The 23,936-nt window shown below is 33.3% G+C and overlaps 4 protein-coding genes across 4 annotated transcripts; 2 read left to right on the top strand and 2 right to left on the bottom strand.

Moving 5' to 3' along the window:
- The first annotated feature begins 1,552 nt into the window (after positions 1–1,552).
- On the top strand, positions 1,553–7,163 carry LOC103842487 (probable glycosyltransferase At3g42180). Its single transcript, XM_018654663.2, has 4 exons — positions 1,553–1,873; positions 2,266–2,417; positions 3,737–4,112; positions 4,408–7,163. The coding sequence occupies exons 1-4, from the start codon at positions 1,601–1,603 to the stop codon at positions 5,068–5,070; spliced, it is 1,464 nt and encodes a 487-aa protein (XP_018510179.2). The 5' UTR covers positions 1,553–1,600; the 3' UTR covers positions 5,071–7,163.
- Positions 7,164–10,043: 2,880 nt separating this feature from the next.
- LOC103842485 (elicitor peptide 6) lies at positions 10,044–11,723 on the top strand. Its single transcript, XM_009119109.3, has 2 exons — positions 10,044–10,470; positions 10,717–11,723. The coding sequence occupies exons 1-2, from the start codon at positions 10,279–10,281 to the stop codon at positions 10,810–10,812; spliced, it is 288 nt and encodes a 95-aa protein (XP_009117357.1). The 5' UTR covers positions 10,044–10,278; the 3' UTR covers positions 10,813–11,723.
- Positions 11,724–12,070: 347 nt separating this feature from the next.
- LOC103842484 (E3 ubiquitin-protein ligase RKP) lies at positions 12,071–17,331 on the bottom strand. The gene is made up of 10 exons (XM_009119108.3): positions 17,063–17,331; positions 14,517–16,886; positions 14,276–14,436; positions 14,057–14,195; positions 13,883–13,966; positions 13,498–13,779; positions 13,285–13,416; positions 12,989–13,188; positions 12,711–12,915; positions 12,071–12,635 (listed from the first exon to the last, which is right to left on the bottom strand). Exons 2-10 carry the CDS (start codon positions 16,815–16,817, stop codon positions 12,315–12,317), a joined length of 3,825 nt encoding a protein of 1,274 aa, XP_009117356.1. The 5' UTR covers positions 16,818–16,886; positions 17,063–17,331; the 3' UTR covers positions 12,071–12,314.
- Positions 17,332–20,828: 3,497 nt separating this feature from the next.
- On the bottom strand, positions 20,829–23,833 carry LOC103842762 (target of rapamycin complex subunit LST8-1-like). The gene is made up of 10 exons (XM_018654441.2): positions 22,806–23,833; positions 22,593–22,727; positions 22,399–22,511; positions 22,210–22,312; positions 21,993–22,070; positions 21,792–21,908; positions 21,436–21,518; positions 21,268–21,347; positions 21,140–21,199; positions 20,829–21,057 (listed from the first exon to the last, which is right to left on the bottom strand). Exons 1-10 carry the CDS (start codon positions 22,911–22,913, stop codon positions 20,948–20,950), a joined length of 987 nt encoding a protein of 328 aa, XP_018509957.2. The 5' UTR covers positions 22,914–23,833; the 3' UTR covers positions 20,829–20,947.
- Between the last annotated feature and the right edge of the window lie 103 nt (positions 23,834–23,936).

The following is a 23,936-nucleotide window of genomic DNA, read 5'->3' as shown; positions in this document are numbered from 1 at the left end:
GACTTTCTAAACTAAAATACTAATAAATAGTAATACCAATAACCTTTTGTGATTTATATATTAATTTTGGTCATTTGCATCGATCTTTTTTTGAGACATAAAAAATTCATTCTATTGCTTAAAAATAATAAAAATAATTTTTAAACATCAAAAATTCTAAAACTAATATTAAAAATTCTAAGACTAACATCTATATCCCTAATTTAACATTTAAATCCCTAAAACTAATCTAACCACTTAGTGCATATCTAATCAAGCAATTAAGAGAACTTACATGATTTGAGTGTAAAATGATGAGAAATCATAAAAATGTATTCATATAGAAAGAAAGAGAGAAGAGTTTGTGAGTTTTAGAAAAATACTTAGGAATGGGGAGAAGAAGAATCGTTTAATATATACAAAATTTTCGATAATTTTTTTCGCTCGGATAATTTTTTATAGGTGGTTTGCAAAAATATTGGTGGTAAAATCTTTCGGGTAAATCTTATTTTCTGACCAATTTTCGAAAAAGGAAAATGTAAGGATATGCCTTTTTGTTAGAAATTTCTCAAAAATTCTTGATGAATTTCTGATGGGAAGACATATTGTTGCATATCATTTTATTGATCAATTAACAAACTCGTAAACACTATCAAACATGAAACAACTCGAGGGTTATATGACGCTGAGGAGATAGGATTTGTGGATACTTGCTATGTTCAGAATGTCCTGCTTTTACTTCATATATTTGGATAGATTTCAGCGATGTAAAGAGTTCTTTCCAACTTTATAATCTGACATATTTCAAGGACAATAACACTAGGCAGCAGCGCACATGCTCAAGTGATCACAGTCTTCTTTCATCTATAATTTATGTTGTTATATTTCATCGATTTGGATTTCTGACTCGGTATCTAGTTCGAAATATTATTGTTATTTTGAAAAACTCAAAAGAGCTTTTTTTTATGAAATAGAGTTACTCTAAGTTTTAGACTTTTTTTCATTCAGAGAATTTGAACTTTGACATATAAATACATTATATTATATTTGCAATGATGCATAAATTATTCTCATAATTCCATCATTCTATCTAAAGATTTTACTGGAATATTGCACAAAAATGTTTCTACGTCAAATATTTTAAAGATTCATTTCCAATGGAAGTAATCAAATCTGAGAGGATGCGTAAAGTTCTTCCAAATATTTTCTTCCCGAGGTGGTGGGACCGACGTTGAGATCGGCGCCGGTAGGGAGAATTAGGTGGCTTCTTAGAGCATCTCCAACCCATTGCTATTTTCACCTCTATAATAGCATTTAGAGGTGAAATTACTCCAACCCACCTCTATTTCTTCCTCTATAATAGAGATCTCTATTTTTTCCTCTATTTATAGAGGAAGAAATAGCATTCCTCTATTTTTTACTCTATATTTTAGAGATTGCTATTTTAGGGGAATACATTGGAGCATATCTCATCTCTATTATAGAGTTCCCCTATTTTAGAGGTGAAAATAGTAAAATACATTGGAGATGGTCTTAGTTCTTACACCGCTTGGTATAAGTATATATTTTTGGTATCAAAAATTTTAGAAAGTCAAACATTACTGCTGGAAATCGCTTATAAATGTTCAGAAGCCAACTGAAAGTGGACACAAGAAGCATTTACCAAAACATACAAAAAATGCCGAACGGTTCTTCAAAGAGTTATTGCTTGTTAGGGTTTCCCTTAGGGGTTCTTCTTCTTTTCCTCGTCTTTTCCTCTTTCCCTATGAATAAATCTCCACATCAACAGTTCTTTTCTTCACTTACTCTGCCCTCTCTTGTTGACCACACGAACGCATTACAATCCTCATCTTCTACTTCTTCTTTATCAAACTCTCCTCCCGTTTCGATAAAGGTAACTAAATATATCTCGGATTCATATTTATAGTATGTTTCCTCTTCTTTAATTCGTATTGATTGATATCTACGAGCTACGGTGAAATCATCTTAAATGATTCTCAAAACAATACGTGAATTACGAGAATTACACAAGTTATGATGATCAATGCATGTGTAGATGTGCTATGTTACTCGAGTTAGACATATGTTACATTAGCACTCGATGTATATAAATCTTGTAATAGATATTCAACTTTTGAAACGTATTTTTTTTTGGTCAACTTGATAGAAAAGTGGTCGCAGGGTTATCGTAGAAATGAAGTACGAGTTATTTCTCTAATTTGATAAGATAATATCATAATACTAGTATACTACCAACAACAAAAAAAATTAATTAAATGTTGGCAGAAAAGGAGCAATCTTGAGAGAAGAGAAGAAGAGTTGAGGAAAGCAAGAGTTGCAATCAGAAGAGCCGTCAAGTTTAAGAATTACACGTCCAACGAAGACATGACTTACATCCCCACAGGCCAAATTTACAGAAACTCATTTGCCTTTCATCAGTTAAGTTAATAGCAAAGACGCTAAGTGAAAAATATTTATTTAGAAAGGTACACTAGTCATTTATTAAACAAATAAATGATGAATTCTCAACAATATCAAACATGTTAAATTTCGTCTAAAGTATCAGCAAAATACAAAAATTCTAAAATATACAATTTTTAGGAGGGATTTATCAAAAGTTTATAACAGTCCTAAATGATTTTGTAACTCATCTATTGTTTTAAACACCTTCTTAAAACCTAATTTTCTAGTACATTTTAATTTTCCCAAAATACTTTCCATTTAAAAGAAAAATTTGTGGAATTTTCTAATTATCTTATTTAAATACTAAGGTTTCTTTTAAAACAGATTCGAGAGGCTGTGTCACATAACGTTTTTAATTAATATAGTTTCTTAAATACTCATTTATTTACTTTTATGCATGAGTTCTCATTCATAAATCTATTTTAAAAATATATGTTTTGCATCGGCCAAATATCTTTCAAAGCTAAATCATAAGTTACCAAATCTGAAACAGTTATTTTCTTTAATAAGATAGATGTAAAAATAACCAATTCTAAAAGAAATCATATCTAAATTTTAGTTAAATATTGTACTATATATTTCACTATCTAAGTTAAAAATCACATAACGTATGGACAATTTCTAGTTTTATTATTAACTGGTTCCAAACCATATATATTTTTCACATAAAAATATTCCTGATTGTCGTAATTTTCCTCTCTTATTTTTCATTCCCGATTCATTAATTTATTAAGATCCTCTGTGCATAAACTAAAATTAACATAGCATAAGAGATTACTTTGTCAAAAAAACATATCATAAGAGATTTCTTTGTCAAAAAAAAATATCATAAAAAATTTGCCTAACTTTGAAGTTGAAGATGCACGATACTCTCCACTGAATTATAAAACTGGGTGCATGTCAGTCTCATGCGGTGTTACAGAACTTCACGGAGTAATTACTGCCAGTGTGCCAAATTAAGTTTGACTCAACTCTTCTAGTTTTTATATTAATTTAAAAGTCAATTCCTTAATAATTTTTTTTTAGTTTTGTAATTAACTGAAAAATAATATGAATTTTGATTTCTATTTTCAGTCAACTGAGATAAATTAATTGACATTTTTACTCATATTAACCGGATTGAATGTGTATACTTTTAATCTGATTAATTTAATTTTACACGCATATATTTAAGTTTTAAATTAATTCTAAATTTTAAAAGATTTGTCACGAATAGTTTATCTTTCGTAAGTCAATTACATTTTTCTGATTTACTGTTTGAAAACTGAAACTAACTCTTGAACTAGTTATACAGGAGTCACATAGAAATGATGAAAAGGTTCAAAGTATGGTCGTACAAAGAAGGAGACCAGCCACTGGTTCATGATGGACCGGTGAACGATATCTATGGAATCGAGGGACAATTCATCGACGAGCTCGAAAATGTGATGGGCGGCCCAAGCGCCCGGTTTAGGGCTTCCCAACCTGAGGAAGCGCATGCCTTCTTCTTGCCCTTCTCCGTTGCCAACATTGTCCACTACGTTTACAAACCTATCACGTCATCTGCCGATTTTAATAGGGCTCGTCTCCACCGAATTTTTAATGACTATGTAGACGTTGTGGCTCGCAAGTACCCTTTGTGGAACCAAAGCAATGGTGCTGATCATTTTATGGTTTCCTGCCATGATTGGGTACTTGTTTTTCTTGCACACAATTTCTTTATATCATTTAAGATATCATGAAGGGGAAACATAACATACCATTCAATTAGTTTATTTAAGAAATATTTTGAAGGAAGTTTCTAAGAAACTTAGGTTATTATCTGTTTTTTTTTTGTTTCAGTTACAATTTGTTTGAATATAGGAAGCAAATGAAACTAAAACAGTTTATTATCTCAATTTGATTGAGTTTAATGAGTATAATTCGACTTGATTTTGATTTGCTAGACCAAAACACTGACCAATTATTTTGTACTTCTGGTTTTAGGCTCCTGACGTGCCAGGTAGTAAACCAGAGTTTTTCAAGGACTTTATAAGAGGACTTTGCAACGCCAACACATCGGAAGGTTTCAAACCGAACATCGATTTCTCTATACCTGAGATTAACATTCCTAAAGGGAAGCTAAAACCACCGTTCATGGGCCAAAACCCTGAGAATAGGACGATCTTGGCTTTCTTCGCAGGAAGAGCTCATGGATATATAAGGGAAATCTTGTTCAGTTACTGGAAAGGTAAGGATAACGACATTCAAGTGTACGACAACCTCACAAAGGGACAAAACTATCACGAACTGATTGGTCATAGCAAGTTTTGTCTTTGTCCTAGTGGCTACGAAGTGGCTAGCCCAAGAGAAGTGGAAGCTATCTACTCAGGATGTGTCCCTGTTGTGATATCTGATAACTACTCGCTTCCTTTCAACGATGTGCTTGATTGGAGCAAGTTTTCGGTTGAGATTCCAGTCAAACAAATTTCTGAAATCAAGAAAATATTGCAGGAGATTCCACATGACAAGTATTTACAGATGCATAAAAATGTTATGAAGGTTAGAAGACATTTTATGGTGAATCGTCCGGCTCAACCGTTTGATGTCTTCCACATGATACTTCACTCTGTTTGGTTAAGGAGGCTTAACATTAAGTTGCCTTCTTGATTTAAATCCTTTTCACTATTTAAAAGCTTTAGCTGCAACAACAAAAAAAACTGTTGTAGAATTACATTTCCTTTAATCCTCTAACCTATCAGTTAATTACAATCTGAACACTATTTATACCATAATCTACATATTTACTAGGTTCTTCTAACTTATCAGTAGTATGAGATTCTCCAAAATATACCAAATCTTGTAACCCCACGTAAACTCATACATAAATGTTGGAAAAGACGACTTTTTCATACCTCAACACTTCTAAAAGTTCAGTTTATACCTAAACTGATAAGTCGGTCTACACATACCGAAACTTCTTATTTTGTTATTACATACTCAAACTTCAATTTTTTTTATTAATTCCTACAATGACCAAAACCTCTAGCTTTGTACATTCTAGTTTGTGAGAAATATATATTGTACTTTGATATACTATTTTGTGAGAAAAATATATTTTGTCTTTGAAATGTAATATATTAATATTAATAAGCATAGTATTAGCTCGTATATGTATGACTTGACATGTTTGCATGTGATTGTGAACAAGTTCCATGAATAAATACAATCGAACATAAAAGTTACAAACAAACAATTTATCGCCTCACGGCCCATTACGTTGAGACGATTTTGTATCTTCTAATCAGTTTACGCCAAGATATTATAGACATCAACTTATTCACCATAACATGTAGATCAATGAACGCAAGTACAAATCAATATTGGTGAAAATCATCATACAGGGAACGCTATGAATATGGCCGGTACGAATTATTTCATAACATTATTTAACCACCAGTGTGCTTTTTAATGATGAGTTGATGGGACGGAACAAAGAAAAGAAAACCCAAAACATGGAAAAGCTCATAAAGAATATTCTTGTATAAATTATAACATTCAGAACAGACATAAAAGAGAGGAGATACACGAGAAAGGAACGAAATGCATGGAACATACACTAAATCCGATAAGAATTTAACACAGTTACTATAGTTTATGTAAAACAACTACTCTTCATACTTTATCGTTCAACGGTTCAAGAAACCCGAAATTACAAACAGTTTGGTATTATTAGTTTGACTCCTACCATACTTACGTAATTATACTATTTTAAAAGAATCATAACTACTCCTAAACGTCCTTCTTCCATGATCAAGTTAAAGTATAGATTTTGTTAGCTTTTGTTTTAGAATGTGGTAGAACTTGTCAACATTCTTAGCATTGCATCATCCTTTGAATTAAACTAGTTAATATCAGTGTATTTGGTTCGAGAAAGGATAAAAGACAAGTGAAAAGAGACGAGAAGGACAATAGTTTTCAAGACCAAGTAACAAAAATATTATAATAGTCGTCACGCTAAATTTCTAACCTCAAATAACATAGAATATAGCAGGACGTCTTCAATGCAAGAATAATTATTATTTTTAGGCTGTAACAAAAGAAGACAAAACAAAATGGCTGAGAGAATAATAAATACGAACATTTATTTGTGTTTTCGTAAGAGAGTACTCATCATATATTGCCAATGGAACCTTTGGTTCAAAGAGGTAAAGAGGACGACAACAATAAAGATCCATAAGCAAAATTATGAACAATAAGAGACAAAGCGCTCTGAGTTCGCTACACCTCTATTTTAGATTAACCCAACTATGTGAATATTTCATATATAATCTAATTAATATTTTTATTGTTATCTTTAGAATGCACTATAATCCAATTTTCTATTTCATGTTCGTTTGGATTTGTTTGGATTTGGCTTCCTTTCTTAATATCCCTGTATATTAATTCGGAAACATTATAAAATGTTTTTGTAACGAAATGTCATTACTAGAATGATTTTCTGATATTTTAGAAAAATTAGTTGGTTTATATAAATATATCTTATGCTTTTTATTAAATTAACTATCAAATTAATTAGTAATGTACAAAAGAATATTCTCAACTCTTTTCATGAATAAAAACTATAGAATTACCTAATATGATTAACATATATATGACAATTAATGATTATGAATAATACATACTTGATAACAAGTTTTTTATCATTTCTCTTTTTTTGTTTAATTTTATATTATTAAAAGAAATTAAACAATCACATTAACCATATAATAAAAAAATTAGATTTTTTTCTTATTGTTATATTTGAATTTTTAAAAACGACTATAAATTACTAAAAATGGTAAAAATGCCACATTGAAAATTTTGCAATCAATGGTTTAAATAAATAATCATAAATCATATGAATATGAATATGAAATTTTTGTTACAGTAAATATACAAAAATAAAATCATGTCAGTAGAAAGTATCAATAATAAATATATATATCTATATAAATATCACTAAAGTTTAATTATATACCATAAAAGTAAATAAAATGATCAATTTGTTTTATTTACCAAAAACATGATTGTAAATAAACAAAAAGTATTGGTTTTGATTTATGTACTTACTCTAATATATATACTTTTAGGTATACAAATTCCTTATTAAATAGGCGGTTTTGAATATGTTATTTGATTCTGACAATCCCAGAAATACATTTCTTCATTGAAGTGTTTTTTAATATTAGAAGTAATATATATTATTATTGCATTCAAATTAAATATTTTAGTTTTGACTTTTATTACTAAAAATATTTTAATGAATTGTCATGACAAGATTTCAATCACCTCCTTTTGAGTTTTTTTTAAGAATGAGAGATTTGATCATTCATGTAATATTTGTTTTCCCTAATATCTTATCTAGCTATTATAATTGTAAGAATGAGAGCTTTGAATTATTTATTATAAGTTTTCTGATTTATCATTTAATAATAAAACAATTCTTAGTTTATACATAGTTTACATATATATACTAGAATGGTAAAATATTATATATATATTTTTATCGGTATACTCTTAAGTAACTAAACCTCAAAAGCGTAGGTTAATAAAAATAAATAATTTATTTTGTTGTTCTAGAATTAGATGGTTTTCAGATCAAACTGGTGAATATATACTAACAAACATTTATATTTTAGATCTGCACTTATATTCTATAACAGCTTGATATATAAGATTTGATCACTAACATGTGAACAGAGTTCGTCGGTGATTTTTGTTCAAAATTTTTATTTTTAGATATGTATCTGAGTGAAACTAATTTTTACATATGTCTATCTTTTTAAACTGACACTTATGTAGTTCACCGAATTCACAGAATAAATTAAAAAAGAAATAAAACCCATATTAGTGAAACAGAAACGAGAACGAAAACACAATTTTACAGAGGTAGAAAATAAAATCACTTATGAAGAGTCAATAGTAAACAAATCGAGAGCAGAAAACCTAATCATCTTTCGTCATTTTACAATTGATGTTACCCATCTGATTTTTGTGATTTGTGTAAGCCACAAAACTTAATTTTCTTTTTGTGCATACGAAGTCTTAAAATAATTAAAATAAGTTCTAATACGTTAACTCTTTAACACCGATAATACATTTAAGAGACCATCATTTGTATTCGTTATTTTACAATCGATAAAAATTATAGTGTTGGAAAATGTTAAAACCATTTAATGAACAAACATTAGTATAAAAAACTTATTCCGCGCATGCGTTCGGATTATATATAATAAGATCTGGCTTTTTTTATATTCTTTGCTGCTTTGTTTTTATAGTATTTCAGTTTATAAGCCTGACTAGTCATTAATGTAACTATTATTTAAGTAAATTACGCTTTATTTTCTAAATGGTCTTGCTTCTTTCTAATATATAAAAATTTTAACCTAATCAAAATTCTATCCGTTAAATTGTTTACGGTTTAATTGAACTTCAGCCTAGTTTCCAAATGTTAATATTCAAGTGAAAAAATACTATTTGTAAAACTTAGAAATTACAAGTGATGTTTGGGATGAAATCCCCTATATATTATTTGAGAAGCATTGCAACATTTTTTTGTAGCCACGTGTCATCACTACAATGATTCTTAGAATCCTTAGAGAAATAGGTTGGTCCATCTAAATATATAATAAGTTTTTTATTAAACCACAATAAATATATTATTAATTACATTATTAATGTGCTTCATTATTTCCTTAAATAAGATTACGGAATTGCCTAATGTGGCTAAAGTATATATGACAATTAATAATTTTGGATAATAAAAATTTGAGAAAAATAAGTGTGTATTATAATTATATTTGTTTAATTTTAAGCTATTAAAATAAATTAAATAATCATAGTAACCATATAATAAAAATTAAAAAATTATATATATATATATATATTATATTTTGAATTTTTAAAAACAAGTATAAATTACTAAAATTGTTAAAAGTTTCACATTCAAATTTTGTGATCTATGATTTAAAACTTTTGTTATGACATGATACAAATAATTTAAAAATAATTTACGTTGAAAGTCTCATTTAATAAGTATCAAAAATAAAAGATATATAAATATATGTATCATTTTAAATTAAACTATATGCCATATAAAAATACATAAATATCTTAATTTTGAAATATACTTTGAATATTTTTTTGATAAAAAATTTGAAAAAATATTGACAACTTAATTTTTTAAAATATTATAAATTACTTAAACCATTAATCCCACAGTCACTAATTTAGACTTTTTACTATAACAGATACAAATGATAAGAAAAAATATGAGCAAAAAACATCATCTAATAAATATTAATATTAAAATATACCATATATATGTTACTATCATTTAAATTTAATTATATATCATATCAAATAGAAATTATTTTTTTCGATTTATAAAATTTATTTATATGTTCGCACCAATTTAATTATATAAGTAGTAGATAATGAATTTTTAATTATTTAATATATATTTATTATTTCACAATATGTTATAAACATATAAAATATAAATAATTTATATATATAATGTTTATCCCGCGCAAGGCGCGGATCTTAACCTAGTTAATATTAAATATTGTGATTTTGAGTCGGAGAATATTATGGGTTTTGCAACCTCAGTGTAGTTAAAAAGAAAGAATTTTCATCATAATTGGATCTTAATCATTAAATTAAAAAAAATATATAAATAAGAAGGTAAAAAAAAACAGGAGGTATTAAATGAAGGTAGGGTGTGTGTGTAAAAACACAGAGAAGCAGGTGAGGTCAAATGAGACACAATACTTAATGCACTGAGCAGAAGAAGAAGACGAAGAAAAATTAATAGAGAAGAGAGATAACAAAAAAATGGAAGTTAATGGAGAAGAAAAGAGAAGCTATAGGAAAGAAGATGAAGAAAAAGAAGTTTACTACCCTCTTCTCAACTCTCCATGTTCTGCCTTTCACAAAACTGTTCAAGCCATATTGAAGTGCCTTGGTCTTGAATCATCATCCATATCACCATCTTCCTCATCATCAGAAGACCCTGGAACTGAAACTGTAAGCTCTTTTTATTCTCAATATGGTCTGCTCATTTTGTTTCCTATGGATTATGTTAATCAGTTATATAAATAATACAATCAAGTGAGATTAGTAAGGGAATCCAAAGCAAAACTGTTTAGGAAGCTAAATACACAAATTAAGAATACGAGCTGAACTAACGAGTTCATCACTTTGAGAATTTATATAATTTAGGAATTAAACCCTAATTGAATTTGATGTTAGGAGTCATAATCATGTATATAGGTTCAAGAAACGGGATTTATGGCGATGGTTGCAAGATTGACAAGAAGGAGACCAAGACCGCCTTACAGCTCAGGGCAACCTGGTCAGAACAACTGATTCTGACACTCTTAAAGACTTATGTCCTTGTGTTTAAAACTCACTTATGTTTGCTTTCCATCTTGTTTGCTTCTTGTGAGCGGTTGGGTTTCTTTATTTGAAATCAAACAAAACTTGGTAGACTCTTTTGTGAGCGATTTACTAATCGTAGGTTTTGTTTTATGTATAGGATAGGATCCTTCTGTTGTTATCATCTGTGTTATTCTTTCGTCTTTCCTTAGGAGTTTGATACTCTGATTGTACTATGTTTTCCTTTTTCAAAGTATGTGTGTTTTTCTATATTAATGAACTTTCAGCCGATAAAAATACGTTCAAGTTTGTAACTGATTTAATTAAACAACAAATCATCTCAAAATGATAACTTGGAAACTGGACTGTCATAGTGAACCGCAAATTCTTTTGCACCAATTGTTTAAATTGCAATAAATTTGATATTATTTTCCAAAAAATACACTTAATCGAAAATACTTTAATATTTAGGTTTATGGTTCAGTGATTATTGTTTAGGTAGTGTCAACAATTATTTTGTTATATTTATTATTTTATTTTAAATATGAAAGTAAACATTTTGACAAAAAAAAATCTAGTCCATATAAAGCTAAAACCAAATGACCAAGTTCTTATGTTTTAGTATAAATTCAGATTTTACAATAAGACCAAAATGAATGAAAATAATGAAAACATAATTTGAAGTTATTAAGAATTTTACATGTAATTTTAAAAAGTCATCAGGGGCACATGCCCCACACTGTGGCTTCGCCACTGCATATATATGTTGTAAAATACTAGTCTTTATTCAAAAATCATAGCATTCAACACAAAAGTTTATGTTGTATTTAAAAGTTCTTTTAACTGATTATAATTGAATCTGTTTTTAATGTATGAGGTCGAGTTTCCAGTTTGGATCAAAATCTATTTTCACAAATTTATATAAATATGTAAATGATTAGTTCAATACAAAAATCTACCGAAAAAAACAACAACTGTAGTTTGCAATATTTTTTTATTGTCCGTGCATGTCACCAGCATGTTAATTTTAGTTGCTATAGCTAATTATATGCTTAAGATGTTTATTCGTGCATTACTCAATTCTTTGTAAGTGATAATCATTATATAAAAAAGCCGGAATAAGATAACTGTTTAATCTGACACCAAGAACCGGCCAAAATGTGCGTAGTTGCTGGTTCTTTCGAGCTTGAGCAGAATTTTCCAATAAGGTTACCGACTGGATAGGCACTTTCAAATCACTGCTCAACAAGAAACGAATCAAAACATTGAGTCTTAAAAAAAATTCCATTTTCATTCTCATATATACAAGAAAAAAAGGAAGAAAGAAGCCTAGCAGTAAACATCAGACCCAAGGTAATACAAAATTATCACAGACATTTGTTTTTATCTGGTCTTATTCATAATCCTATACTATAATCTTTCTTTCTTTCTTTCCTCCCCCACCTAAAATCCTTTTATTCTGTGTTGTCTGCTGGCTGCAACTACTTTGAGCTTCATCTTTGATCATCTTCTTCGTTATCTCTTACAACATCAATAACCGTAGCATTGCAGAAGAAACATCTCTGACAATTGAGGAGATGTCTAGTTATGCAACCATAACATGACCGATGTGAGCACGGAACAAGCACCGCATTAGCATCGCCCGCGTAGCAGATACAGCACGTGTTGTCATCCAAATCTGTCGCGTCTTTGTTGAACAGCTCTTCGACTCTAGCGGGTTCCTGTGATGAAGCTCGGTTCACGAGGTGGTTCAAGAAACTCGCGAGCTGTCCGAGTTTCTTCACATACGCGTCATCCCCGCTTACACAACCGTCCTTGAAAAACACATTTTGATTGGTAAAGAAAAGCAAACATGGTAAGAGACTAAGATTTAAGAGAGGTTAACGTACCCAATTATACTCCAAGAGGTATTGAAACCCGCAATAGACTGTATCAGGACAGTCCATGCTTGCAAAAAGGCCAACTACGTCATGCTGTTGCTTCTGTTTCGAATCTTCGCTAGCCTCCAAGAGATTCAGGATTATACCAACCAAAGGAGCTAATAAGATCCCTCGGCTGAGTTTCTCTGAAGGTTGTCCTTGCCGTCTAAGTGACCTGGCCAAGGAAAAAAAATATGCTTAACTGAGTGACACTTCAAGCGTTTAGAACATTTGTTTAATGAACTTACAGATCAAAGAACTCGTCATCTACTGCAGAGGTCATGTGATTCAAGATGAAAAGAATCAACTCAGTGAGCCTACGGAGATTTGTGTCAGTCCCAGAAAGAAAGGCTTGTGGTATTGCGCAAGTGCAGAACTCTAGAACCCTTGCGAGATTGCTTGAAAGCTCGAATATCACACAGCATTTCCTTTGCTGAAACTCCATCACCTGCACATAAAGACAAAAGAGGAATTTAAAAAAAAAACTGGTAAACTTGATCGATACAAAGGATGATCCAGCCAACAAGCTTTATTATTATCTGACCTGATACTTCTCTTGCATGTCTCGCACCGAGACGGAGAACTCAGTGATGGTCCAGCTCAGCGTGTTGAATAACCGGTTAAGAAAAGTAGAGAGTAACTCACCATCATTGATACAAGCATCTCGTAGAAGAGCCTAGACCATAACAAGAGAATCAAAAATCTAATATGCAAACTTAGGATCAAGTAGGAACAATATAAATCAAATCAAACAAACCTGGAAGACGGTAGATGAAAAGGAAGACTCTCCGTTCTTCAATGAGCTAAACCCGGAGCCTTTGCAAAGACGAAGAAATATATTTGTGACAGGGATCCAAGATCTGTTGTCAAACGCTGAGAGTAGAGCTGCAGGCATGTGCCGAGTAGCTGCCTCGTTGTTCTCAAAAGCTTCCATATACTCTTTGTACTGTACCAAGACGGATATCGATTGGAGAAGTAGATCTCTAAGATCTGTGTTCGATATCCTTGAATCGTTGAAGTGCGTTACTACAAAAGTTATCTGAAAAAACCCCAAGAATTCATATTATGACCATTGTTAGAGCTAATTAACTATACTCAGCCATGAATACGAGAAAGACAAACAAAAAGAGATTAAAGCATACAAATGATGATAGTCCTTGCTTGATAAACGTTGTTGATGGAACAAACGGAGGATCACTCTTGCGAAGCACATGGAAACAATCTACCTGAAGAAAAATATATATCAAAGAGACTGTAAGTTTTAAGGATTACGCTTAAAGGAACATCTCCTAAAGTGGAGGCATTAAACTATTTACCAAAGATTCAAGGTAGAACTCTGGAATGTACACAAACACAGAATCCATTTTGCTGAGAATCAGAAGTAACTGAACAACCCACATGCACAACGCATACATTCCTCTTTGCTTCCACCGAGAGAACAATGAGATGCGAAACCTATTCATAGAGTTTGATTAAAACCTCTTCATCACTACACTTTGCTGTACAATGATCCAAGAATTAAAGGTGAAACTTACCAAGCAGAATGTCTAACACACTCCATCACTTCTTCCTTGTAACTCTTGCGAGCCTCCTTCAAGCGCTTTAACTGGTCACCAGAAGCTCGTTCTCTTATTTGTTTATCCGTTTCTTCAAGAAGCGATATCGATTGCGATTGCTGAGACATGTAGTATGATGCCTAAGCACAAAAAGACATTCAATCAACCTTTCAAGCACATGCATGTATCATACAACATAATCTAAAACAAATAAACTCACCTGCTTAAAATTTGGAGCGACAGCAATATGGTATAATAGCAATAGAGAATCTAACAGTTCCTCTTCGCTTAGTATAGCCGATGATACTCTGCTCTCTTGTAGTGAAGTCCTCATAAACCTTACTGGACGATAACCAAAGTCAGGGAGGTCAGACTGACTACTCGTGCTAGGCTTGTCCTCTATTTCTTCGTTGAAACTTCCACCGCTACATTCCGCAGCAACATGAGAGGATCTCTCGGGAATGGAGCTGCACTGACCACGAGAACTTTTCGCAGTATTCTTTCCTCGGTCCTTTGAGGATTTAGTAAGATCAGTATCATAGGCTATGCAACAGCATGGCTTCTGCTCGGTTGTGTGAGTTACTCTATTGTGTTCATCATCCATACAACCTTCTTCCCACCGCATTATCTCTTCCTCTTGGTCATCATCTGTAGGGTAGGACTTAGATATATGACTAAACAGCCCGCCAAGCCTAGTGATATCAGCTCGGTGTGGATCGTTTTTAAGAAACAAGCTCAACGGAAACTTCTGCTGACCACCTCTGTGAAGGAAACCAACGTTGTGACGGACAGCTTCTTCGCTACTCTTCAGCATCTCGAAACCTTCTGACAGAAAATGGAGTATAACCGAGAAGAGAGAGACGAGAACTGAGTTTCGTGTGACTCCTGAAGGGGCTAGATTCCTGTCTGCGCCTCTGTTCTTTAATAAGAGGTTCTGAAGGAATCCCCTGAATGCTGAACCAGGAAGCTGGGGAGGCGATATGGGTGGTATGAATTGTATGACCAAGAGACAGAGGTTTCTCTGCTTCTCCTCAACCTTGTTAATGGCTTCGGAGAGAGCAGAGATGGTAAAGCCCATGCTACTCTCATGGGAAATATCTTCAGAGGATCCAGGCCACCAAACAACAGGCATTAGTTGCTGCAAGTCATGCTTATTGGAGCTCCTACACGACAAGAAACCTTCGAACAGAAACTCGAAATGCAGAGATCTCCACCACAGCACCATCAGTTCTTCCCGTCTCAACAAATGACAAGCCAGCGCAAGATAAGGATAAGGCCCCGAGTACGGACACTCGATCAGAGTAAGCGTCGCTGTTTTGCAGCTAAAGGCAAGAGCGTTTATTACATGCCCAAAGATCAGATGAGACAACGGGGACGCAAGAAGCACATCAAGAACTCTGTCTAAACTTGAACAGTCGTGCGGCGCTTGAGTTCTGAAAATCTCCAAGAGGAATGAGAGAAATGCACCCCGTCCTAAGTACTCAGCCAACAAACGGTCTTGCTCGAGTATGTAGTAGAACTCATCGCATATGGCGCGGGAAACTGGGGAGAAGAGTTCTTCAACGGAGGCAAACCTCCTAAGTCTGCTTAACGTATCAGCCAACGAGCGGTCCGGCCTATCCAGCAGTCTTGAGAAGCATCGTAGTAGCTCTGTTGCAAAAGAGCTTCGAGATGGAGCTTCTTGAAGAGGTTGGTAACCTTCCACAGGGTACTTAAACGGGTAAGCACCAAAATTTAACTCGCATCGCTCGCCTTGAGAGAGAGAAACAGCAGGGTAATATCCAAATCCAGGTCCAAGTTTTCTGATACCGGAAAACGCAACCCCAAGGGAGACACCATTCCTGTAGAAAGATATCTCATCACAGTCCAAATCAATGCAGCAACCGATGACGTCACCAGCCACCCACGACTGCCCATAAGGCTCAGATTCATTGTTCCATTTGCTCACCCTTCGTCCATCAAAAGCATATGAATCGTCAGCATCTCCCACACCTTTCTGATCAGTGAAAGGACAAGCAATGGTAGCCCAACCAAGCTGTTGAATCCCCGAGGTCTCTAAAGCAACTTCGTACATCCATTTGCCTTTCCAGATACAAGCGTTGGCCCTGGCGCTGCTGAAGAGCGCTAAGCTCTCTAAGACAAGAGGCGGCTTCACGATCCTGATCTCGCCACATATGCTGTAATCTTCGAGGGCGACAACACCATGACTCACAACAGAGATTCCTTCTCTATGACTAGTTTTAGCATCTAGCTCGCAATGAAGCTTGGAGAATTGATTCTTGATCACGGCTCGGACCAAACTACTGTCTACTTTCCCACCGTCCAGTGGACTAACTGACTTTTCCGGTAAACCGAATATGTACTCGATGGTCCGTTCTAGAGGGCGGTGAAGGGAATAATCAAAATGTGGAACAATACGAGATTTAGACGAACTCTCCTTGGCGTCTTCACCGTTCAGCAAAACGGCTAAACCAGAAGACATCATACCACCAACACCAACCCGTAGGCTGTCTTCAGCCATATGGCATTGACAGGTTGCAAATGACTCCCAATAACCTTAACTCAAACGCTGTTCTTCAACACAACCAAGCTGTGGATGAGAACAGAACAAAAGTAGCATCAGTTTCCAAATCGAACAAGAGTTACGAAGAAGTGAGATACTTTCGAGACCATAAAGCTTACAACTTTACCAGATATGGTGGACAACAAACCCATAAAGCTAATCAATTTTCTAACGTTTGCTTCCAAACAGATATTCAAACTCACCGGAGAAATTGAAAGCCGATTCGAAACGGTTAACCCACCAAATCTGCGGCGAGATGAATCCTGAGACGGCGGAGACGTGCTAGGGTTTTCTTTCTCAATTGCTATTTCATAAAAAAGGAGAAGACTTTTTTTTATTTTTTCAATTTTCTTCTTTCTGGAAGAGAGAGAGAGAGAGAGAGGGATTCTTCTGTGCCCAAATGTTTGGGGGAATAGAGAGAGAGGAGAGGGGAGATGGAAGAAGAAACAGCGCCACGGAAACAGAGAGAGACCGGAGGCTACCACCGAACGAGCCAATGAATCGTGTGGCATGCGGGTCTTCCACTGACACGTGTCGGTGTTAATGACGTGGATGATGACGTCTTTAAATCGACGGTCACGGCGTCTTGTGTTTGTGATTTTGATCGCTGTAACTTTTTTTTAACGACCGGAGGAGGAAAAGTCTACGGATGCGGACATTTTCTTACGTTTCTTCGGTACACGTGCCTTGTTTACGTGTTCATAATCAAATTAACAAATTGCAAACAAGTAAATACACTAATCATATTCTTTTGCGCTGACGTTACTTCTTGCTTCTAAATTTATTTTTTTGTCAACCTTCTTACTTTTAATTAAAAATGGCATAGAATAATTATTTTTCTATTTGTTTCAAGCCTAACAGTTTCTTAGATTTGTTATTCATTTTAATTTGTAAGAATATATCGTAATTTAACAAAGATATATGTTTCACAAAAATAGTTGTTTTACGTTTTTAGTGTAATTTATAATTTTTTCTATTTTGTCCATATTAATTTAGAAAATTATAATATATATATATATTTGTCTTTTAAAATCTATACTATAAAAATATAGTTATTCTTGGTATAATTAAAAATTTATTTTTAAAATATGTGAAAACGCCAAAACTACCACATTGTGAAACAAAGCTACTAGTTTATATCACCTAAAATGTTTACCCGACTTTCAGTTTTATAAAATAATATTGCTTCAACGATTTAAATAAACGAGATAGTAATACGCCGCTAACGTCACACATACCTCTCAGAATGGTATTTCCTTCTCCTCTTCCAATATTTTTTTCTTGTAGTTGAGTCGTATGTTACTTTTTCGTGAAAAATGAGTCATATGCTCCTCCAATAATATGTTAAACAATGAGAAAAATAAGTGAAACATATCGTGAATTGATTCATGATACTGTCAAAACACGTTCTGAATGGATACAAAACATGTTCAGAAGGGTTCAACTCTCAATGATCAATATTCATACTGGTTCTAATATGGTCAAACGAATACTACTGACATACTTACTTACCATATTAGCATATAAAAGAGCTTGAGACATACTAACTGAGGATATTAACATATAAATATGGCCGGACAAATACTGACATATTTACTTCAGAGTTCAGACGAATACTGACATATTTACTTCATCAACCATTAAAGTAATTTTTTTAAAAAAAATTGAATACTGACATACTGACTGGCCATATTGATATGGTCATGCGAAAATGTATTTTTTCCTTAAAGTCTCTTAACTCTCAGTGATCAATATTCTTACTGATTCTTATTGACCATATTAACATGTAAATGCTAACATACTTATTTACCATATTAACATATAAAAGTCTGAGACATACTGACTAACCATAGTAATATATTAATATGGTCAGACGAACTGAGACATACTAACTCACGATATAAACATATAATATGGTCAGTCAGTATGACCTTAAAGTCCCTCAACTCTACAAATTTCATAACTCCATTCCGAAAGGTGACATCACTCGACGAACTCCGTGTATATGTTAATATGGTCAGTAAGTTGTAGAGTACGGACTTGTAGAGTTGTAGAGTTGAGAGACTTTAAGATCTTTGTAGAGTTGAGAGACTTTAAGCTCTTTAAGCTTTGACAATCTCTTCTAATACCGAAGGGTTCAGAACTTCACTCAAGGAACTCCGTTTTTCTCAATTCATCTAACCATATTAATATGATCAGTATGTCAATAATCATTGAGTGAGTTAGTATGTCAGTATTCAAAGAGATTGCAAAGCTTAAATAGCTTAAAGTCTCTCAACTCTATAACTTTACAGGTCAGTAAATATGTCAGTATTCATTTGATTATATTTCTCTGTCTAGATTGTAGATGGTTATACTTTTTATTCTGTAAAATTTCCTCTTCTGAAAGAGTGTAAAACATTTGAATTATTGAAATATGGTTTGTCCAAAAAAAATTCTGGTAATCCAGTGAATATTGGTCAATTATACTCGGAAGATATTATAATGGGTTGTTTTGTTTTGTCTCTCATCTGATTAATCTCTCAAACTGTCAAAAATTGGTTTCCCGGTAGTTGACTTTTAAGGTCATCTATTGTAATCTGAGTTTTCACTCTCATACTGAAGAGTAAGACACCATAATTTTTCTAGGAAATATCATACCTGACCTTTTGTATTTGTGACCTTTTCTATTTAAATTTAATGTTGACTTATATCTGTAAAACATTTGTCAAAGCCATTTGATCGAGTCATATATTAGTGTTTATTATGTTAATCCGACGGAACGGGACGGGGCCATCGTTGACAAGTCACGGAGCTTTTGCCAACTTCCGAGAGACACACGACTATGTCTATATGTCCACCTGAGCTGAGAGTATTACACTAATAATTAAATTCCCTCTCGCCTCTCTAGTGACACCACGTGAAAAGCCGCGAGGCCACTGTCGGCTAGTGGCTTATAAATAATATATTGTCCTGTCCACGAGTTCCACGTTGGTTAACAGCTACTTCACCGGCTACTGTCTATCAGAAAATGACCTGAGGCGCCGTCGTGTCGGTGACGCTTAAACGGTGCGTTTACTTATGTAATGGAGTAAACATACAAGTTTTTTTTTTGAACATTTAAACATACAATTTCAACCGGAAATTTTCTCTATATACCAATCGGTAAACCTTATTAATGCATCACATGTTTTTTTTTTTTAAATGCAAGTTTTAAAATAATAAATTAGAATTCTATGCTAAATCTCAAACTCTAAATTTTAAATTTTAACAAACAATTCTAACGGCTTGAATAAGCTTTATTACAAAGTCATAATTTAAACCGTAAAGGCCTAAACAATAAATTTTACACCCAAATTGGCAATTAAGAGCATCTCTAACCCACTACATTTCTTATTCCAAAATTAAGATTAGAGAGAAAATTGTATAAACATCCGATGTTTATTTTGTTGGGTAGTTAATGCAATAAAAATGATCAGGAAACATCAATGTGTTAATGCAATCGATGCATCTTTAAATGCTACAACTACAAGTAGCAATTTTCTCTCTAACCTTCATTTTGGGTAGTTAATGCATCGAATGTTTACTACTAGTAGTAAGAGAAAATAAATTAAACTAGTTGTAGCATTTAAAAATGATTAGGAAACATAGATGTGTTAGTATATGAGAGAAAATGCTTTTACAAACTAGAAGAGGGTTTAGACCGCATTTCTTAATTATAAGCATTGAGTGCATACGGAACAAACGAGACCACTTAATTTGCCTATCTAGAAATAAGAAAATAATGCAATATTTGTTGCAGCTAATCATTGGCAGATTTTTTTTGTATAACATCTAAACGAGGTTCCATATGTTTCGAGCTTTTAAATGTAGGGAGAAATGTTTAATCACGACGAGATCAGAGAGGAGCAATTAAAATGAATCCGGTTGAAATCTAAAAGAGTTTTCTAAAACACAAACAACACAAGTTTCATAATCATAACTTGTCCATAATTAATTTAGCCTTTTTGATTCTTATTCAAGATTATCCACTGAGCGCACAACACACATTTGCTTTGAGATGACCTTGGTACATTCTCAGTTCTCTTCCCGTTTCCATCGACCACAATCTAGACATCATTGAGTGCACAACACACAATTGCTTTGTTATGACCTCGGTACACTCTCAGTTCGTTTCCCTCTTCCATCGACCACAATCTAGCCGTCATGTCCGATGATGCTGTGCAAATTACAGAATCAAAACCAGTTTAAAGACTCTTCTTATGTCTCGCACAAGTGTTCAAGTGGATAGAGATTAGTACCTGTTAAAATAAATTTTGCATCCACTGAGAAGGCGCAGTCCCAGACCCATCTCTGATGTCCTGTTAAATAAGATTGATGATTTTAAACTTGAGAATAAAATAAGACGTTAAATACATGGAGATCATACCTGTTAACACTTTATCTAGCGTGAAACTGTCGACGTTCCAGATTTTGACAGTTTTATCAGAGGATGCAGTCGCTAGATATCTGATTAACAAATATTTATGTAAAAGTTTCCAAGGTTTGGAGAGAACTAGGAAAAATTTTTAGGAAAAAGATTTAAGAAAGGCATTACTTGTTGTCAGGAGATAGGACACATTTAAGGATCTGTCTATCATGAGCTTGAAGCTTATGAATGGGCTCAAACTCGGTTGTCACCTGCAAAATAAGGAAAATTATTTATCAATTTTTTTTTTGAGATGTTCTATCGACTGATTCAGTCATCCCCTTTAAGAATGCACTTATTGGTACATAGTGGAATTAAATTTTAAATTGCATGCACAATTACAACACAACTACTTCTTAAAACCTTAGGGAATGTAGACTGGTCGTATATAAGGACATGGACAATGCAACTGGCTCTGTCCATGTACGATCACCAATAGAACACAAATAAACACTTGTATCCAACGAATTTAATGAGAAGAATACCTGACTTTCACGCAAGATGTTCCATATAAAACATGTGCCACCGTCGTTAGCAGCAGCCAACATTGTCCCATCCCTCATAACCGATAAAGACCGTATAGCTGTATCAGGTTCTGGTACCTATATATATAGTTACACACCCGAGTGTGATTTATCAAATGATTTTACGTAATTATAATGTAACTACAGTATAAAGAACTGTACCAGTTCAATGGTACATGAATTCATTCTGGTATCCCATACACGTATAATTCCATCTTGGTCTCCAGATATCAGTTCAATCTGTACCATTTTACCAATTAGATAGTGTGATAACACACACAACTCTCGTTACCAAATAAAGAAAGCTGATACATATATATATTGTCAACAACAACAAGCACTAACATATATATACACGAGTTAGCTAGACTTGATGTACCTGATTTGGATGTAAAACAACTGTGTTAATTGGGGTAACACTTCCATCCAAGTGATATGCCTTTAGGCAATTCCGTTCGTACACCTCTGGTCGATTAGGAGCCCTACATTTCGGTTTACGAGTCGACAAAGTGTTGCTAAGAACATGTATGTCTTTAATTAACTAGCATTGATTTCAGCTGAATTGTACCTCAAGTCCCAGATCCTAACTGTGCCATCCTCTGATCCTGAGTACATCGAATTGCCATCAGCATGAAACCCAACGGCCATAACATTGCTGGTGTGTCCAACAAAAGTCCTCACCTAAAGATGCTCACGTAAGACTCCATGTCCAAGAAACCAAAAACCACATTTAAATAAAGATAAAATAAACGATATATATACATGTCCATGATGGGAATTGATATCAAAGAGCCGTATATAAGGGTTGCAAGCTGCTGCTAGGTAACGCTTATCTGGGCTTATCTCGAGCTTGTTCACATGCTGAGGGTTACGGCCTTCATCGAGCTCTCTTTGAGGCTATAATGAAAAATGTTTTAGATAAAGTGAAAATTTTCATCATTATCAAGATATATATATATATAGAGAGAGAGAGACCACAGCAGGACAGTTGATGGCACGGTAACAGCTAGCGGATTGGGCTTCCCAGAATCGGATTGTATAATCGTAGCTAGCAGTTGCGATAATCACGGAAGGCTGACTCATTTTGCTAGATTTATTATCCTTACAAGAATCTTTGTTATTGAAGAAGAAAACTTTGTTAAATATGATTTATGTGCTAAATTTCAGACAGAAGCATCTTATATCTGCTAATTGAAATATTACAAAATGCAATTTCTCATTTACTGCGTTCGAATCTTATCTACAAGTGTATATAATCACAAAATCTATCTAATTGTTGAGTTGGATATGATAATTTCCACTAAAAAAAAATACAAAGAACCTTTTATGGTAAAGAAAATCTTATACAAATTACTTCAAATGATATATTTTATAAACTACCAAATTTATACTGTTTTGTATATTTCCTAAAGGAAAAAACCCTTATTTTCTTTTGACTTACCTATCAGATATCTTTGACTTAAAAAGTCACACTTAGAATCTGTTGAGAAAAAAAAAACAATACAATCTAAGCCGGTATTGATTGAATACAAGCAAATGATGAGCAGGATCAGCTACTATACATAATCAAATTATTTAATTAAAGATAAAAAAATAAAGAGGAAAAAAACTTCAAGAAGTTATCCGAGACCTTCGGAGCCAGATCATAGTAAAACACAATGGTTCATATTAACCTAATAAAACGATTGTTCAACAATAACAACTGATCCTCTAGTTTTTTTCGGTTTTGCATAAATATTCAGATCATTTGCAAGAAGAAGCTAGCATTTTTATGGAAACGTGAAATACAAGTCAGTTCCAAACATACCAAACCATCTCATTGTAAATACTTTCAGGACATGGGATATAAGTCGTCGGCATTTGTTCATCATTAACAAAAAAACAAAGCACATATATAGGGTATGACTGGTTTTCCCGCTACCACCCGCAAACGCAGCTTTTGCGGTTGGTAGCGGTTGTTGGCGTTTCGCAACAATCACTCAAACCGCTCCAAACCACTCTAAATCGCTCTGAACCTCATAAATTCAAAAGCTGGTTCCAGCTAGCGTTTGCGGTTGCGGGCGGTTGCGAGAGGATAAAAAAAATTTCTTTTTTTCCAAAACAATA

Source organism: Brassica rapa, chromosome A09, assembly GCF_000309985.2.
Source record: "Brassica rapa cultivar Chiifu-401-42 chromosome A09, CAAS_Brap_v3.01, whole genome shotgun sequence".
Taxonomy (NCBI): Eukaryota; Viridiplantae; Streptophyta; class Magnoliopsida; order Brassicales; family Brassicaceae; genus Brassica; species Brassica rapa.
This window is presented reverse-complemented; position numbering and strand designations above follow the sequence as displayed.

Bases quoted from the DNA above. Each gene is read 5' to 3' on its own strand.
- LOC103842487 (XM_018654663.2), top strand. From the start codon at position 1,601: ATGTTCAGAAGCCAACTGAAAGTGGACACAAGAAGCATTTACCAAAAC. The intron at 2,418-3,736 runs GTTAAGTTAATA...CTAGTTATACAG, and splicing joins AACTCATTTGCCTTTCATCA to GAGTCACATAGAAATGATGA. The intron at 4,113-4,407 runs GTACTTGTTTTT...TTCTGGTTTTAG, and splicing joins TGGTTTCCTGCCATGATTGG to GCTCCTGACGTGCCAGGTAG.
- LOC103842485 (XM_009119109.3), top strand. From the start codon at position 10,279: ATGGAAGTTAATGGAGAAGAAAAGAGAAGCTATAGGAAAGAAGATGAA. The intron at 10,471-10,716 runs GTAAGCTCTTTT...TCATGTATATAG, and splicing joins AAGACCCTGGAACTGAAACT to GTTCAAGAAACGGGATTTAT.
- LOC103842484 (XM_009119108.3), bottom strand. From the start codon at position 16,817: ATGGCTGAAGACAGCCTACGGGTTGGTGTTGGTGGTATGATGTCTTCT. The intron at 13,967-14,056 runs GTAAATAGTTTA...ATTTTTCTTCAG, and splicing joins AGTTCTACCTTGAATCTTTG to GTAGATTGTTTCCATGTGCT. The intron at 12,636-12,710 runs GTACGTTAACCT...GTGTTTTTCAAG, and splicing joins ACCTCTTGGAGTATAATTGG to GACGGTTGTGTAAGCGGGGA.
- LOC103842762 (XM_018654441.2), bottom strand. From the start codon at position 22,913: ATGAGTCAGCCTTCCGTGATTATCGCAACTGCTAGCTACGATTATACA. The intron at 22,728-22,805 runs GTCTCTCTCTCT...TTTTCATTATAG, and splicing joins CCATCAACTGTCCTGCTGTG to CCTCAAAGAGAGCTCGATGA. The intron at 22,071-22,209 runs GTACATCAAGTC...AAAATGGTACAG, and splicing joins TTGTTTTACATCCAAATCAG to ATTGAACTGATATCTGGAGA.